Raw genomic sequence first — 17,250 nt, 5'->3', positions numbered from 1 at the left:
TTTTATGTCATATTTTTCCAAACCAAACATGTTACTAGTTAGTACGTACACTATCCTGATGCATACTAACTTCTAGTATACTAAGAGAAGTATGTTTGAGACATACTATCTGTGGAGGATTAGTTACTAGTTAGTACGTTCACTATCCTGATGCATACCAACCAGTGCACTAAGAGAAGTATGAGGTTTGAGATGCAGCACGAGTCTGGAATCATCATGAAGTGTGATTTCCAAATCAAGTCTGACTCTTGATTGACCATCTGTCAAACTTCTGACAAAACTGTCACTAAATGTTCAAATCCAAACCGCATAAATCACCAGAACTAACTTTGGTTGCTGAGTTTGAGCACATTTACGAACACCCGACATCAGGAGGATCGTTTCTCACATCGACAGCAGCTTAATCAAACCCCAGGAGTGGCTCCTAGGTTAAGCTATATTTAACTTTTGGACCCTGAATAACTGGGTCCTCTCAATGGCTACCTTTTTCTTCTGCGACTGCTGCTTGTTCTTGATCAATAAGCTCATAAGTGCTGTGCCGTGTGAAAGCTCCGAGATGTTTAGAAGCCCAGCTGTGATCAAAGACTCGTGTGCAGACGTCCACGGTGACAGGAGGCCCATTGAGCCGGCTAATAATTACTGAGAAAAATAACTTTTTCAAGTAATCAATACGCTATGAATACTAAGGAGCAAACCTCCCTGCCTGTCCAATGGTATCATCAGAACATCTATAGAAAGTATTTACTGAAAATAGCTCAGGTGGGGATTGAAGACAGGAGCCGATAAGGTCGCTGCAGTCAGGGATGAGGCATCAGGGAACTCAGGGAAAGTCTTTACAGGCTGTCAAAGACAGCCTCTTGAAAGCTGCATGAAGCTCTCGCCAGTGGCTGTTAGTCTTGGTTATTTGCCCTTTATACTGTATATATGCACCAAAGGCCGTCTGTCCATTCCAGAGGAGTCACGGCTTTATACTGGTTTAAAGAATAACAGCTATAAACTCAAACACAATATCCGGAGGTGTGTATGACCACCCAGGCTTGTCATGGGCTCTTCTGTTTTGATCGCTGGTGTTTAGCGATGCATCAATCCCACATTTATGATCCTAATACCTGAGTTTTGAGAATCTAGGATCAGATTTCAGTGTTGAAATATTAACTTTCTCGTCCGACTGCAACGCTTCTTTTGCTGCTTAATCAAGTCAGTGGTGCTGAACCTTGTGAATCTCCCCAAACATCTCGCTGTTACCAGGATCAGATCATTGCTGTCTAGTAGGGGTGTAAGTCAATATATATATAATATAGATATGTAAGTAAATATATGTATATATATGTATTTGGGCTGACATCACGTGCCGGTGAAGCATCGACTCACAGCAGCGGCTCTGCTTCATTGAAGATGTGAACGGAGTTGTGGAGGAGGAGAAATCATGCTAGAAGATTCAAAATCACTAACTTTATTAAACATCTAAAGAAGCATCACGACAAAGAAGATGAGTAGATAAAAGAAACAGGAAAGACGAAACAAAACGAAGAAATTAACTTTGCTGTTCTGTAGCGACGAGAGAAACGTTCAGTCGACGCATGAAAGTGAACAACGTTCTTGTTAGTGTTAATGTTGACACATTGGAATCTGCCTCCATCCAATAAATAGAGACTTTATCACTGGTTTAATAAAGTCCACGCTGTGTGACGTCACCGGACCCTACGCTAAAACTTCAGGATCAATGATGACACAAAAATACATTTAACGAGTTTAGTTTACGAACGCTTTACTAACATACTTTTAAATCGCGTTCATCAGAGATCAATTTTTTTTTTTTTATAACAAAAAATAATAATTAAAAAAACTTTGACTCAAATGCTCCAATTCAATTTTATTTAAAATGTCTTATCATAACAAACTTATCTCAAGACACTTCAATACAGTTTTACTAAGACTATCGTGGAGAAAACATCCTGCTGCGACCGTCTGGGAGGAAGGATGGGGGGGTAGACAGGTGGATGGAGAAAAGAGAGAGGGAGGATACAGTGAGAGAAAGGAGGAGAGTATAGAGTAGTGCAGAAGATCCAGGGAGAGGAATCTGTATCGTTGACATGGTGGAGATCCTGGATCCAGCGGCAGCTCTGGAGCGCCGGAAGAAAAGTGTAGGTTTAAACCACACAGGTGATGAAGATTATTCAGAAAAAGAAGGATCTACAGAGAGAGAGCTCGGAGTCCAAACCCCTCCAACAATCTAAGCCTATAGCAGCTAAGGAAAAACAAAGGCCTGGTTATCTTCCTCAGTCTTTTCTCCATCCATTTGTCGAGGTGGAGAGAGAGAGAGCTTATGGGGGGGGGGGGGGGCAGGATCAACTGGAAGGAAGCAATGCATGTGTTTAACCCTTTGTGGCTGAATTTAATTGATAAAAATTGTAATAAAAAAACATATTTGCATATAAAAACAATGAAAAAACAGTGGATACAGGATACAGTGTTGGAGAGTGACAGTGAGTGAGTCGTTTTCAGCCATCACTCACAATCCTGGCACTGCCATGGCATTTCGCTTCTGCATTTGCCACATGTGTATCTGCAGCAGTTTACACATGATTGATTTGACCCGACGTGTGGCTTTTTTCCCAGGGCTGGTTGTGGAGGTGTTGCTGCCAAAGAAATAGTTTCTCTTGTGCCTTCTTTGCAACCACATGAGAGTTAGCCAACTCTCTTGCCAGCTGCACCAGGAAGTCCACCCTTCTCTCCTGCCTCTCGGTCCCCACTCCCTCTTACCATGTTCCCTCCTGTGGTGCCACAATGATCAATTGTTTACATAACACAATGAGTGTCTACAGGGATTTTTTAGCCAATCGGCTCTTGGGGATTATTGGGGCGAAAGGCCAAATGGCTCTTCTCTGGGACTTCTAGTGTAGAGAGGGTTGAGAACTGAAACCCTGGCTCCATATAGAGATTTGTGATATAACTCGTAGATCTGAGTTTAAGGATTGAAACGTCCTAAGACACAGGTGTAAAACAACACGATTTGGATCGCACCAGTCATGCACATATAGTTGAACTAATCAGGTCTGAAGACAGTAATCATTTCATTGTCAGTCAGGTGTGGCTAGTTTAAGCCGACACCTGATTCATTAACTCATGTGTGCTTGACTGGTTGGAAACAAAACCGACACTGTCTGTCCCATTTTCTGGACCGGTTTGACACCCCTGGTCTAGAAGGTTGACAAGATAAGATCTGTGATGTATGTTGGTGCTCGACTATGCACAGCTTTGAAGGTTAAAAGAAGGAAAGAATGGCAAAATAGTTCAGTTCAAGATGAACTAGTTCACAAACTATCGTTCAATGAACCTGTTCAGGCACAACACTGCCCGTAGACCCAATTTATCGGAGTAAACTTAAGCATCAATGAATCCTCATTGATCAAAGATACAGAACCTATTTGTCTTTTTAACCTGTCTTCATTTCTTTATTGTAATCATAGTACGACCCGTTCACTGTTTGAGTTATAGAGGCTGCTTGAAAAATGATGAGGCAGCGATTCCATTCACTCCAGCTCGGTGCAGATTAACAGGTTCAGTGGGCGGAAGAAGCCACGAGACGCTGCCAAGTTCACTGCGAACAAAGGAGACTGTCAGACACTGTTGTATCTCTAAAAGACTTCATTTAACAATTAAAAACTCTTTGAATAATGGTTTGGTCTCTGTTTGAAGAATTGAAAACAAAGGGTTGTTCTTAAATTAAATTTAAGCTTTACAGAATGAGTCAACAAAAAGGTGATGAGAGGAGAGAGAGGGAGGAACAGCCGACTAGTTTCTCCTAATTAATGAAGCAGTGAAAACAATGAGTGAGATTCGTCAGGAACCATCTGACCGTCGTCGTGTTGCCTTCAAGGGGCTGAAACATTTAGCTATCACTCTTTTTAATAGAGTGTTAGACTTGTTTTTCATAGATCTTACAAAACCAGTTACCGACTGATCATGAGGTCAAAAAAAGAGAAATGGCCACCAGCTATGTTATGTGTATTTATAGTAAAGCTCATGAATCGGTCATGCTACCCGTCAACCCTGGTTTCACGGCCAACACTTTCATCCTCGGCCTGCGGTATATTCACTTCTGATCTATACTTTCATGCTTTGAGTGTTGGCTTGTCAAGCTAATATCCGGCTAACATTTGGGCTTGGCTGTCGTGGACGTTTTCAAAGCATCGTTTGATTTCGCTTCATGAATCATCTAAGCTCGGATTGGTTGGAGGAGTCCGGACCCGTGGATTGAAAAAACTGTGATTCAAATAAGATTCCATCGATAAGTCTGTAGGTTCTTATTTTATCACATACTCGCTGAAGTACTCGCTGTTGCCCGGGGATTTTTACAAGATACAAAAGCACAAAACATATTGTTAATTAAAAATGCAAATTGCGATGGATTCTGAGCTACGGAGTTCTAGACGGTCCAGTATTACATGACTATTGTTACAGTAATTATAATGGCGTAGTTAGCCTACAACCATATTCAGCCTTTTTTCATCTTCCTTTGTCGGCGAATGAAAGCCCGGGACACAAATCATGGTCAGGGGAGAGGAAAAAGACCTTGAGGAAGACCAAGGAAATGTTGGCCGGCAGATATCACAGCATGGACAGGGGGAAGTATCACAACATGTGTCAGAGAAGCCTGTGACCGAAGGACACTCGGCGAATAACAGTTGAATCATCAAAGCGCCCGACGGTCCACGGACTCTGTGAGTGACGTGACGTGTTTGTAGACGAATGAGGCAAAAACTGAGAATCATCTTAGTTCAGACAAAGATCAGTGGATGGAGGTGATTTTGATCTGTAGCACTCGTGAGGAAACCAAACTATGTCAAGTGAAGAAATTAGACCAACTTATTTATGTCAACTTGTGTGACACGATCAGGCAGCTACGTTCTTATCATGGTCAACAATTTGAATACAATAGTAGTTTGTAGGTTAATGTGAAGTAAATAAGGTTATTTGAAAAGTTCGAGACCAAAGCTCTTTAACAATAAAAAACATTACACAGTTAAAATACATACTTTAAAATGTCAACATAAGACAAACGGCAGCAACAAGAAAGTGAAGAAACATCTCAAATAAAAGTGTCTTGAGATGTTTCTTGAAGGAGTCAGTAGATCATCAAACACAGATGTTTCTTGAAGGAGTCAGTAGATCATCAAACACAGATGTTTCTTGAAGGAGTCAGTAGATCATCAAACACAGATGTTTCTTGAAGGAGTCAGTAGATCATCAAACACAGATGTTTCTTGAAGGAGTCAGTAGATCATCAAACACAGATGTTTCTTGAAGGAGTCAGTAGATCATCAAACACAGATGTTTCTTGAAGGAGTCAGTAGATCATCAAACACACATGTTTCTTGAAGGAGTCAGTAGATCATCAAACACACATGTTTCTTGAAGGAGTCAGTAGATCATCAAACACAGATTTTTCTTGAAGGAGTCAGTAGATCATCAAACACAGATGTTTCTTGAAGGAGTCAGTAGATCATCAAACACAGATGTTTCTTGAAGGAGTCAGTAGATCATCAAACACAGATGTTTCTTGAAGGAGTCAGTAGATCATCAAACACAGATGTTTCTTGAAGGAGTCAGTAGATCATCAAACACAGATGTTTCTTGAAGGAGTCAGTAGATCATCAAACACAGATGTTTCTTGAAGGAGTCAGTAGATCATCAAACACAGATGTTTCTTGAAGGAGTCAGTAGATCATCAAGAGATGGTTCCAAAGCTTAGGAGCAACAGTCTGGAAGGATTTCTCTCCTCTGGTCCGGAAGTTCAGGAACCATCAGTAGATTCTGATCCACAGACCTCAGAGCCCGAGCTGGGGTGTAAGTCTAGATCAGATCACTGATGGAAGGTCTGACCATGAATAGATCTGAAAGTAAGAACCAGAATTTTAAAATGATCCTGAAAGAAACTGGCAGCCAGTGAAGAGTTTGAAGGAGAAATGTGAGTTCTTCTACTAGAGCAGCCAGTGAAGAGTTTGAAGGAGAAATGTGAGTTCTTCTACTAGAGCGGCTCAGAATTCTGGCTGCAGAGTTTAGTATGAACTGCAGGCGAAACACATCCTTCTGGTTTAGACACTAAATAAACTGTTACAATAGTGTAAACGACACAAACGCATGGATTATAAGATCCTGATCATGTTGTGACATCATTTTCCTTAATTGAAGGAAACTGTTTTTTCTCAGTTGAAACAGTCTGTGGTCAGTTTTGTTCAGTGTTGAACTAGAGACACGTCTTTGTCGAATACAACACCAGTTCAGGCTCAATTTGACAGACTGACATGAAACTCCAACTCTCCTGACTCACATGTTTCAAATGTTGAATCTTCCTCTTCAAGACGCAGTAACTTCCTCATCATTTTTTTTAAACTTATTACTTTATAAAGTTGAAATCTGGACGAACAAGAGGTTACGAGAGTCTATTATGACGTTATAATGGCTTCACTCCTCCTCCAGCTGTAATCACTCCCGCTTTGTTTGTACAAAAAGTCCCATGGAGTTGGAGACTCCGGGGATTGATGACGCACAGTGACAAACCACCACGCTTGACCAATCACAGTAGAGTGGGCGGAGCTTAAGATCATTTTCTAATGTCAATATTTTGAAAATAGAGTTTTGTACAAACACACACTGATGATACAATAGAGTCACACATCACAACAACACACACACACTGATGATACAATAGAGTCACACATCACAACAACACACACACACTGATGATACAATAGAGTCACACATCACAACAACAAACACACACTGATGGTACAATAGAGTCACACAACACAACAACACACACACACACTGATGATACAATAGAGTCACACATCACAACAACACACACACACTGATGATTCAATAGAGTCACACATCACAACAACAAATACACACTGATGATACAATAGAGTCACACATCACAACGACACACACACACTGATGATACAATAGAGACACACATCACAACAACACACACACACTGATGATACAATAGAGTCACACATCACAACAACAACACACACTGATGATACAATAGAGTCACACATCACAACAACACACACACACTGATGATACAATAGAGTCACACATCACAACAACAAATACACACTGATGATACAATAGAGTCACACATCACAACGACACACACACACTGATGATACAATAGAGACACACATCACAACAACACACACACACTGATGATACAATAGAGTCACACATCACAACAACAACACACACTGATGATACAATAGAGTCACACATCACAACAACACACACACACACTGATGATACAATAGAGTCACACATCACAACAACACACGTACACTGATGATACAATAGAGTCACACATCACAACAACACACACGCTGATGATACAATATAGTCACACATCACAACAACACACACACACTGATGATACAATAGAGTCACACATCACAACAACACACACACACTGATGATACAATATAGTCACACATCACAACAACACACACACACTGATGATACAATAGAGTCACACATCACAACAACACACGTACACTGATGATACAATAGAGTCACACATCACAACAACACACACACACTGATGATACAATAGAGTCACACATCACAACAACAAACACACACTGATGATACAATAGAGTCACACATCACAACAACACACGTACACTGATGATACAATAGAGTCACACATCACAACAACACACACACACTGATGATACAATAGAGTCACACATCACAACAACACACACACACTGATGATACAATAGAGTCACACATCATAACAACACACACACACTGATGATACAATAGAGTCACACATCACAACAACAAACACACACTGATGATACAATAGAGTCACACATCACAACAACACACACACACTGATGATACAATAGAGTCACACATCACAACAACACACACTGATGATACAATAGAGTCACACATCACAACAACAAACACACACTGATGATACAATAGAGTCACACATCACAACAACACACACACACACTGATGATACAATAGAGTCACACATCACAACAACACACACACTGATGATACAATAGAGTCACACATCACAACAACACACACACACACTGATGATAAAATAGAGTCACACATCACAACAACACACACACACTGATGATACAATAGAGTCACACATCACAACAACACACACACACACTGATGATAAAATAGAGTCACACATCACAACAACACACACACACTGATGATACAATAGAGTCACACATCACAACAACACACACACACACTGATGATACAATAGAGTCACACAACACAACAACACACACACACTGATGATAAAATAGAGTCACACATCACAACAACACACACACACTGATGATACAATAGAGTCACACATCACAACAACACACACACTGATGATACACTAGAGTCACACATCACAACAACACACACACACACTGATGATACAATAGAGTCACACATCACAACAACACACACACTGATGATACACTAGAGTCACACATCACAACAACACACACACACACTGATCATACAATAGAGTCACACATCACAACAACACACACACACTGATGATACAATAGAGTCACACATCACAACAACACACACACACACTGATGATAAAATAGAGTCACACATCACAACAACACACACACACTGATGATACAATAGAGTCACACATCACAACAACACACACACTGATGATACAATAGAGTCACACATCACAACAACACACACACACTGATGATACAATAGAGTCACACATCACAACAACACACACACACTGATGATACAATAGAGTCACACATCACAACAACACACACACACTGATGATACAATAGAGTCACACATCACAACACACACACACACTGATGATACAATAGAGTCACACATCACAACAACACACACACACTGATGATACAATAGAGTCACACATCACAACAACACACACACTGATGATACAATAGAGTCACACATCACAACAACACACACTGATGATACAATAGAGTCACACATCACAACAACACACACTGATGATACAATAGAGTCACACATCACAACAACAAACACACACTGATGCTACAATAGAGTCACACATCACAACAACACACACACACTGATGATACAATAGAGTCACACATCACAACAACACACACACACTGATGATACAATAGAGTCACACATCACAACAACACACACACACTGATGATACAATAGAGTCACACATCACAACAACACACACTGATGATACAATAGAGTCACACATCACAACAACACACACTGATGATACAATAGAGTCACACATCACAACAACAAACACACACTGATGCTACAATAGAGTCACACATCACAACAACACACACACACTGATGCTACAATAGAGTCACACATCACAACAACACACACACACTGATGATACAATAGAGTCACACATCACAACAACACACACACACACACACACACACTGATGTGTATATATTCTGACACCATCAACCCCAAGAAAACAAACTTTCTTTCACGTGTTCAGGTTTTTTATTTGAACTTTTGGACGACGTACAAATCAAGAGATTCTTCCTCTGACTCACATTTGGTCACGAAACCATAGAGATTGAAAACACAGAAGATTTACACGCGTCATGGTTTCACACAGTATCTGCACGAGATCTGCTGACTCGCGTGGATCCTCCCTTTAATCCCTGCATCTATAAACACACTCGTGAAGACGGAACCTTCGCTTCATTATTGTAGATGGAAAATCAATGTTTATGTCGAATGTAATGTCAATAAAGTGGTTTTAGAAATTACTTTTTTTATGTTTTTGATCCTTTTCCGATGTTATCATCACATCATTGTGCAATCATATACTAAATATATATATATATATATATATAAACAATATTATAATGCTTTTCATCACTTTGTATAGTAATAAATCGTTTAAAGGCATACATTCCCATAACAAATAAATGTGTCTCGTCAATTAAAACAATCCAAAACAACCACCTTTTTAAACGTGTAAATATGAATAAAAATAAAAAGTCACAACATCTTAATAAACAATTCATTTAGAAATTAACATGTTTGTTTAATTTCTTTTTTTCCCCATTTTATCACAGCATTGTTGTCCAAGACAATTAAAAAAGAAACTTTATTGATACCTTCTCACAGAGACAATGCATTTGACTTCTTCTTTCTTCGGGTCGAATTAAATAAGTCGTATTATTTTAGAAAACAAGTTTAAAAACGGTCAGGGACGAGTCGAGCTCATTGATCCGCTGACACTAGTGAAGATATTTTCTCTAGGTTTTAAGTTTAGTTAGAAATAAACTTAAAAAACATACGCGACTGAAACAGAGTTCTTTGGTTAATGGCTCGAACAAACGATGTATTTTTTCTTATATGAAACAAACACAGATTTTTTGAATGTATAGTTATTGTGCTTTGCTTCGTCAACTCCTCTGCTTTCTCCTCGCCGACCCTGAGTGTCTGTTCGTCGACTGAACTAATGACTGAAGAAACAATAAACTGAGACGTGACGGAAAAATAAACTCTTGTTCGACGTAAGATGACGATACATTGACAGATATCGATATCTTCAGTTTCAATGATCAACGTTTGAAACCAGCTTCTCGCTAAACTTGTCCGAGATCGAATCAGGAACCTTTCATTTATAATCCCAACGTTTATATATTATACTTTATTGTACTAGTATAAACATTTAAATAAATGATTATTATCTTTTTAAGTGCTCCAGATTCATTTGTGTTGGATTAAACCTTGTTCAATTGAAAGCCTCCTGGAATTAACCTTTTTTAAATAATAACCAATATTCTTTAAAACTTATATAAAGTAAAAAAAACAATCTTCAATTTGAATGTGGTTCGACATTCATAGAGTCTGTTGAGTAAATATAATTTCTTACAAACTATTTAATTGAACTATTTACCAGAAAAGGTGACACTTTTTTAATAGTAAAAATATATATACTGTATATTTTTTTAACTTATTGAAATATGAACTTTTTAAATGTTCAATTCTTGCTACATGAAGGGTTGAGGACACCCTGGACAGCAGGTTAGACCAAAATAAGGTTTATTTAACCAATTAAGTACTGGTTTTTAAGACTGAATATAGAAAATCTTGTTAACTGACCATTGAACGAGATAATGATGTCAAATTAAAAGTATTATTACACTTTAACATGATGTTTTCCTGTTCATGTGTTTCCTATCAAGTGAACCAATGATCTTTGAGTTTCCGTCCGCAGGCACGTTAGCTTCCTCACCCCTCGTTTGCATGAACCCCTCAATACATATTTACATCAGATTACATCATCGACAAAAGCAGCGGCTCGTGTGGAAAAATCCTCTTATTTTGTGCAGACAATCAAAAGGTTCCTGTCGTGGACAGCGATGAAAGTAGCCCTTCACAAATCAAACAAAAAGGACGCGCTTCACCCTTTTTTCATTAAAATCTTTTCTGCCGAAACAATCTCCAGCGGCGTCCGGACGTTCTTATTAAAAAAAGAAAAAAAATCCACTTTTAATTTTGTAAAGAGAGACACAGAAACACCTTTGACGACAGGTAATCATGCAGACGCCACAAAGAAACATCGACACTCGTTGAAACACGGAAGCGAAACGTTTTTTTTTCTTCTTCTTGTTCGTTTACAGGCACATTTAAAAATACAAAGTTATTACATTCAGGAAAGAGCGTCACGTGTTGATTCGTCGCGACGAGTCACGTGATCTGGCTTCAGATGAAGGTGAAGAAAACAGATTGTGAGGTTGACGTTCTTTCTTTTCGTTTCCTTCAACTTACACCACTTCACACGTTTATTATTCATCATAATTCATTCTCTGTTTCTTTCCTTTAAAACCCTTTTCCCCCTTTATTTTCATTGTATTATTTTATTTATTTTCCACTACTTTTTAATAAACAGTTTTATTTTCTAGTTGAACATGTGATTTATTTAAAAGAATAATAATTTAAATATATATTTTTTAATATATATATATATATATATAAACATTTTTAGCAAAGCTTTTGTCTGATATTAAATAATTATTTCACTTGTTAAATTGTTTTATTTAATAAATTGTTTTACTGCTGATCAAATCTTTACATTTATTCCTGTTATTTATTAAATATTTATATATATTCTTTGTTTATTCATATTCTTCCTCTACTACCTTAACGTTAATGTTAAATTTCTCATTTTCTTCCTGGGAATTCAATTTTCACACCATTTTTATTACATTTAATGTTGCTTTTTAATCATAATTCCTTATCTTTTCATATTTCTCTCCTTGAAATAATCACAGGTTTAGCTTCATTTTCATTCCGTGTAAATTACACAACCTTCAGCCTCGAGATTGAATCCGTTGCCAGTTCAAGTACCTTTTCATTTCCATCAACCCTGAACGCGTTCGACGAGCTGAAGATAACTGGATGAAGAAGATGCAACAAGCGTCAGCGAGAGGTTGAAAAAAAACAAAACATCCACCTCGGTCTGATATTATGATGCATGCTTTAGCTTATATAAGCTCACGGCCGCCTCCGGAATCTTCCACGGGCCGCGAGGAAATTGCATCTGGTTCTGACGTGTGACCGGATCCACCGTCGGCTCGTGACGAGGATGAATGAAGTGCTGGAGCCGCCGGGCTTCACTCGAGCCGGGACCTGAGGAACAGTCCGGTTCTGTTCCACGAGAGGAAAAACTCGTCCGTTGTTCCGCCGAACGAGTCGTTCTGTCGAAGCTCCGTCTTTCACGAACGGCAACAGCAGCTTGATCTCGGTGAAGTGAAACATCGTGTCCATTTCGCTGAGGTGCGGATGAAGCGTTGCTTAAAGGCACGTCAACAGAAAGTCAGAGTGTGATTTTTGTATTCAAAGTTTTCTTATCCAACCCACGGTTAGCTTCGGGTTCGTCCTGCTTCACTTTCCAACGCCAACGAAGACATGACCGACTTCCATCTGAGATCGACATTCATCAGATTCTCGTATTTTTCCTTCGTGAGCGGCGTCTCATAGGTTTACAGAAACACAAGCAGATTTCAGAATAAAAGATCCAGGAAAACCATTTCCTGAGGCTAAGAATGTCTGACAGCTGGAGTCGAACCTCCTGCTGTTTCTGATGTTTTTCTTCTCAGCAGGTTTTTTCTTCTGCTCCACCAACGATGTTTGTGTCTGTCAGCGAAACAGATTCTAATAAGAAAATGTTGATAATGTTGACACCAAACTTGATTAGATTTTGATGCTGTTTCCAAAATACCATCTGGCTCCAGCAGTCACTTGAAGAGAAATTGATATTTTCTTTTTTGAGTAAATGAGGGTCAAATCTTTAAAGTCAAAGTTCATCAACATTTTACTTATTTTCTTCTCGACCTCATGTCGATTAATGTTGGGATTATTTTCAAAGTAATCTGTTCTTTTTAGAGTTCTAGACAAAAATGTTTGTTCATTTTAATGTAGCGACTGGAGCTCAGTCGTCTTCATCTTCGTCCAAAAAGACACTTAAAAACATCCAAATACTTCCAAACTGCTCGTCTGTGACGAACGTCTTTGGTTGAAGCTTCAACATGAGAAAAATTGTAACCAAAATACTGGAGTCTAAATTTTAAGTTTGTTTGTTGTGAAAGACCAGAGTCTCTATGCAAATTAAAATCTTGGGAATTTTGTAAAAATGCATCATGTGGAGATATTTGGATGTTTTTAGGTGTCTTTTTGGACGAAGACAACTAAAGAAGTAGATTTGCTTCTTTATTATTCAATCAAAATAAAGTTAATCAAACAAAATATGTTTTCGATAAAAAAGAAAAGTTGCTCCAATCAAAAAAAAGAAAATACTCCTTTTTTTAACTTTAATTGATTGAAGTCATTTAATTTGGGATTGAATTATACAAAATATATATATATTTTTGAATAAACTAACTTTTTTTTTATATTTCAAAATATTTTTGATTGAATAATAAAGAAACAAATCAATCTTCGTGGACAACTGTCGCTCCGGTGGCTACATTAAAATGAACAAACATGTTTGTCTCTAACTCTAAAAAGAAAAGTTACTCTGAACGATCACTTTAACGTTTTCTAGAACTTTTTCTCTTTTTCTCTTCTCTTGAAATCTAAACTCTGCTCGTGGACTTTTATCAAATGAAACCTAAAAAATGTACTTTCAGTCTTTGCTTCTCTTGACCCCGTTTCCTACATGGATCGGATCATAGAGACCACATGGAGTCACGGAACGCAGCTCTTAGTAAAAACAAAATCACAATTTTAACCTTTTATGCTGGAAAATCAAAGCCATTTTTACTTCCATGTTTTATTTAAATCCCAAATGAAAATACGATCACTTACGTTTCAAACTTAGTCCTGGAAGAAAAAAAAAAATCTTCTGAAATCTGCTTTTTCAACATCACACTGAACACGTTTGACACTTTATAATATAGCAATATACAGCTCTTGGTCGCCACCCGGTGCTCACGACCATCCATTCAACCGCCGACATTAACGCACGTTAAAAGGTTCCTCCTTTCCAAATGGACGCTTGAGAGGAGGAGACGCTGAGGTAGCTTCCTTCGTTGATTGACGCGTCCAGTCAATCTCATTTCAACCCGACTGGCTTTCACGTCCACGAGCTCCTTCTCTTTCCGGTGAAGTCAAATGGACACGGCGGTCACGCCGCCGCTGCTGCAGGACGCCTTCTCGATGTCCTCCATCACCATACTCTGTTCCACCACCTGGTTGACTCGCCGCGTGGAGTTCTTCTCCAGGCTGTTGAGGGAAATGGGCTCCAGGGAGGTCTGCGCGTTGTTGGCCGGCAGCACCGAGTTCCCCTGCAGTCGGTGCGAGTAGGTTTTCCTCCGATGTCCGTCCGCCGTGCACAGGCTGAACTTGAAAACCGACTGGAATCCTCTGCGGAAGTTCTCGTTGAAGAAGCCGTAGATGATGGGGTTGACGCTGCTGTTGAAGAAGGCCAGCCAGTGGGCGAAGGGGTAAACGTAGATGTTGATGATCCTGTACTGTTGCTCAGTCAAACTGGCGTAGTCGCTGAGCATCATGAGGGTCCACAGGGGGAGCCAGGACAGGATGAAGAGCAGGGCCACGATCAGCAGCATCTTGATCACACGCTGCTTCTTCTTGGAGACGTTGTGGCGGCTCTCGTGGCCCGGCTTGCCCACGGAGGGGACGGTGGTCTTGAAGAGGGTGATCCCGATCCGGGCGTACATGATGACGATGAGGGAAAGGGGCGCCAGGTAGATGTTGGCGAAGAGGACGGTGGTGTAGATCTTCCGCATGTCCTGGTTGGGCCAGTTCTCCCGGCACCAGTAGAACGGGCTGGTCTTGTTGTCGTAGCCCAGCAGGACCTGGATGGTTTGCTCCTTGGTCACCTGGAGCATGACGCCCGAGGGACACATGATGGAGATGGCGAGGACCCAGATGACCACGATGATCAACGTGGCCGTGGAGATGGTCAGCTTCTGCTTGAACGGGTAGACGATGCATCGGAACCTGCAACGAAGTGAAGATGGAGATTAGAAAAGCGATTATGACGTTGTTTTTTAAAATCTTCGCTCAAAGACCGCGGAGAGTCAGACCAAGAGCTCGAGTGACACGTTGATGAGCAGCTGTGGCTGAAAGGACTTGACAAGTTCAATTCAAAGAACAGCTCAGGGAAATTGAAACACCATCTGGGAAAACAAAACCAAGGATTCCACAACCCATCAGGACAGCACTTCTTCAGGAGCACCACCTCAAACACACCAGATCACATGACATCAAGAGATCCACAGAATTCTTAGTGCAATACATCGATCGTGATGATTGATGGATTCAAAAAAAAAGGTTAAACGTCTTCTAAAAAAAACCCACTAAAATTCATCTTAATTGATCTTAAAAATCCACTATAGAGTTCACTGAGAGGGTGTGAGACAAAGAGGGAGTCTAACCGGTGGATGGATGGATGGATGGATGGATGGATGGATGGATGGATGGATGGATGGATGGATGGATGGATGGATGGATGGATGGATTCATCTTGATAAATCTTAAAAATCCACTAAATAATGCTGAGTTCACTGAGAGGGTGTGAGACAAAGAGGGAGTCTAACCGGTGGATGGATGGATGGATGGATGGATGGATGGATGGATGGAAGGAAGGACGGACGGACGGACGGACGGATGGATGGATGGATGGATGGACGGATGGATGGATGGATGGATGGATGGATGGATTCATCTTGATAAATCTTAAAAATCCACTAAATAATGCTGAGTTCACTGAGAGGGTGTGAGACAAAGAGGGAGACTCACAACACAAGTCTGTTTTAAAAAGTAAAGCTTTTGAGTCCAAAAATCTAGAGTCTAAATTAGCTACAGTTTTTTTTGTCCAGGAACTGTTTCAAATTCCAAGTGAAGAGATCAAACGAATAAAGGATAAAGACAGAAAAATGTTGTATGTTTATTAAAAATAGTTAATTATTCATCTTTTTTTTTTTTAACTTGTATTACAATCATGGATGGATGGATGGATGGATGGATGGTAGGAAGGATGGATGGTAGGAAGGATGGATGGATGGATGGATGGATGGATGGATGGATGGATGGATGGATGGATGGATGGATGGATGGATGGATGGTAGGAAGGATGGATGGATGGATGGTAGGATGGATGGATGGTAGGATGGATGGATGGATGGATGGATGGATGGATGGATGGATGGATGGATGGATGGATGGATGGATGGATGGATGGAGAGATGGATGGATGGAGAGATGGAAGGATGATGGATGGATGGATGGATGGATTTGATGGATCAAGTGATACATCTATAGATGGATAGAAAGAAATACATTATAATTGACATTGAACATGTTTACATTTTTTGCCGAAAAAACTTCTTAAAACAAAACCATTTGATTATGTTTTCAGGAAGTTTATACATTTAAATGATACATTCGTCCTCCTCTTATCTCATGGGATGAAGATCAGGTTGTTCGGACTCATGTCTGACGGTGAAACCGCCGCTCTGTCATTTTAACAGTCGACCGCTCGTCCTCACGAGTCTAATGTGCACACGAGCTCCACAGGAGTGAGTGATCACGTCTGTGAGGAGCGACTCGGATTAACATGGTCGCCGGAGGCAGGATTCAGTTCCTTAGACGAGGAAACACAGCTGGAGATTCTCAGTTCTGCTGAGACCGGATAGTATTTGACAAGAG

General features: G+C 39.9%; 1 protein-coding gene across 1 annotated transcript in view; it reads right to left on the bottom strand.

Annotated features, from left to right (window-relative positions):
- Positions 1-13,261: 13,261 nt before the first annotated feature.
- The window catches only part of npffr2a (neuropeptide FF receptor 2a), a 79,165-nt gene continuing 75,176 nt past the window's right edge, over positions 13,262-17,250 (bottom strand). The window contains exon 4 of the mRNA XM_087812879.1: positions 13,262-15,540. Within this exon, the coding sequence (XP_087669005.1) occupies positions 14,688-15,540 (853 nt within the window). The 3' untranslated portion in view covers positions 13,262-14,687. The remainder of the gene's footprint in view (positions 15,541-17,250) is intronic.

Source organism: Callionymus lyra, chromosome 1 (genome assembly GCF_982586985.1).
Source record: "Callionymus lyra chromosome 1, fCalLyr1.hap1.1, whole genome shotgun sequence".
Classification (NCBI taxonomy): domain Eukaryota; kingdom Metazoa; phylum Chordata; class Actinopteri; order Syngnathiformes; family Callionymidae; genus Callionymus; species Callionymus lyra.
The sequence above is the reverse complement of the archived record's forward strand: the minus strand, read 5'-3'. Positions and strand labels throughout refer to the sequence as shown.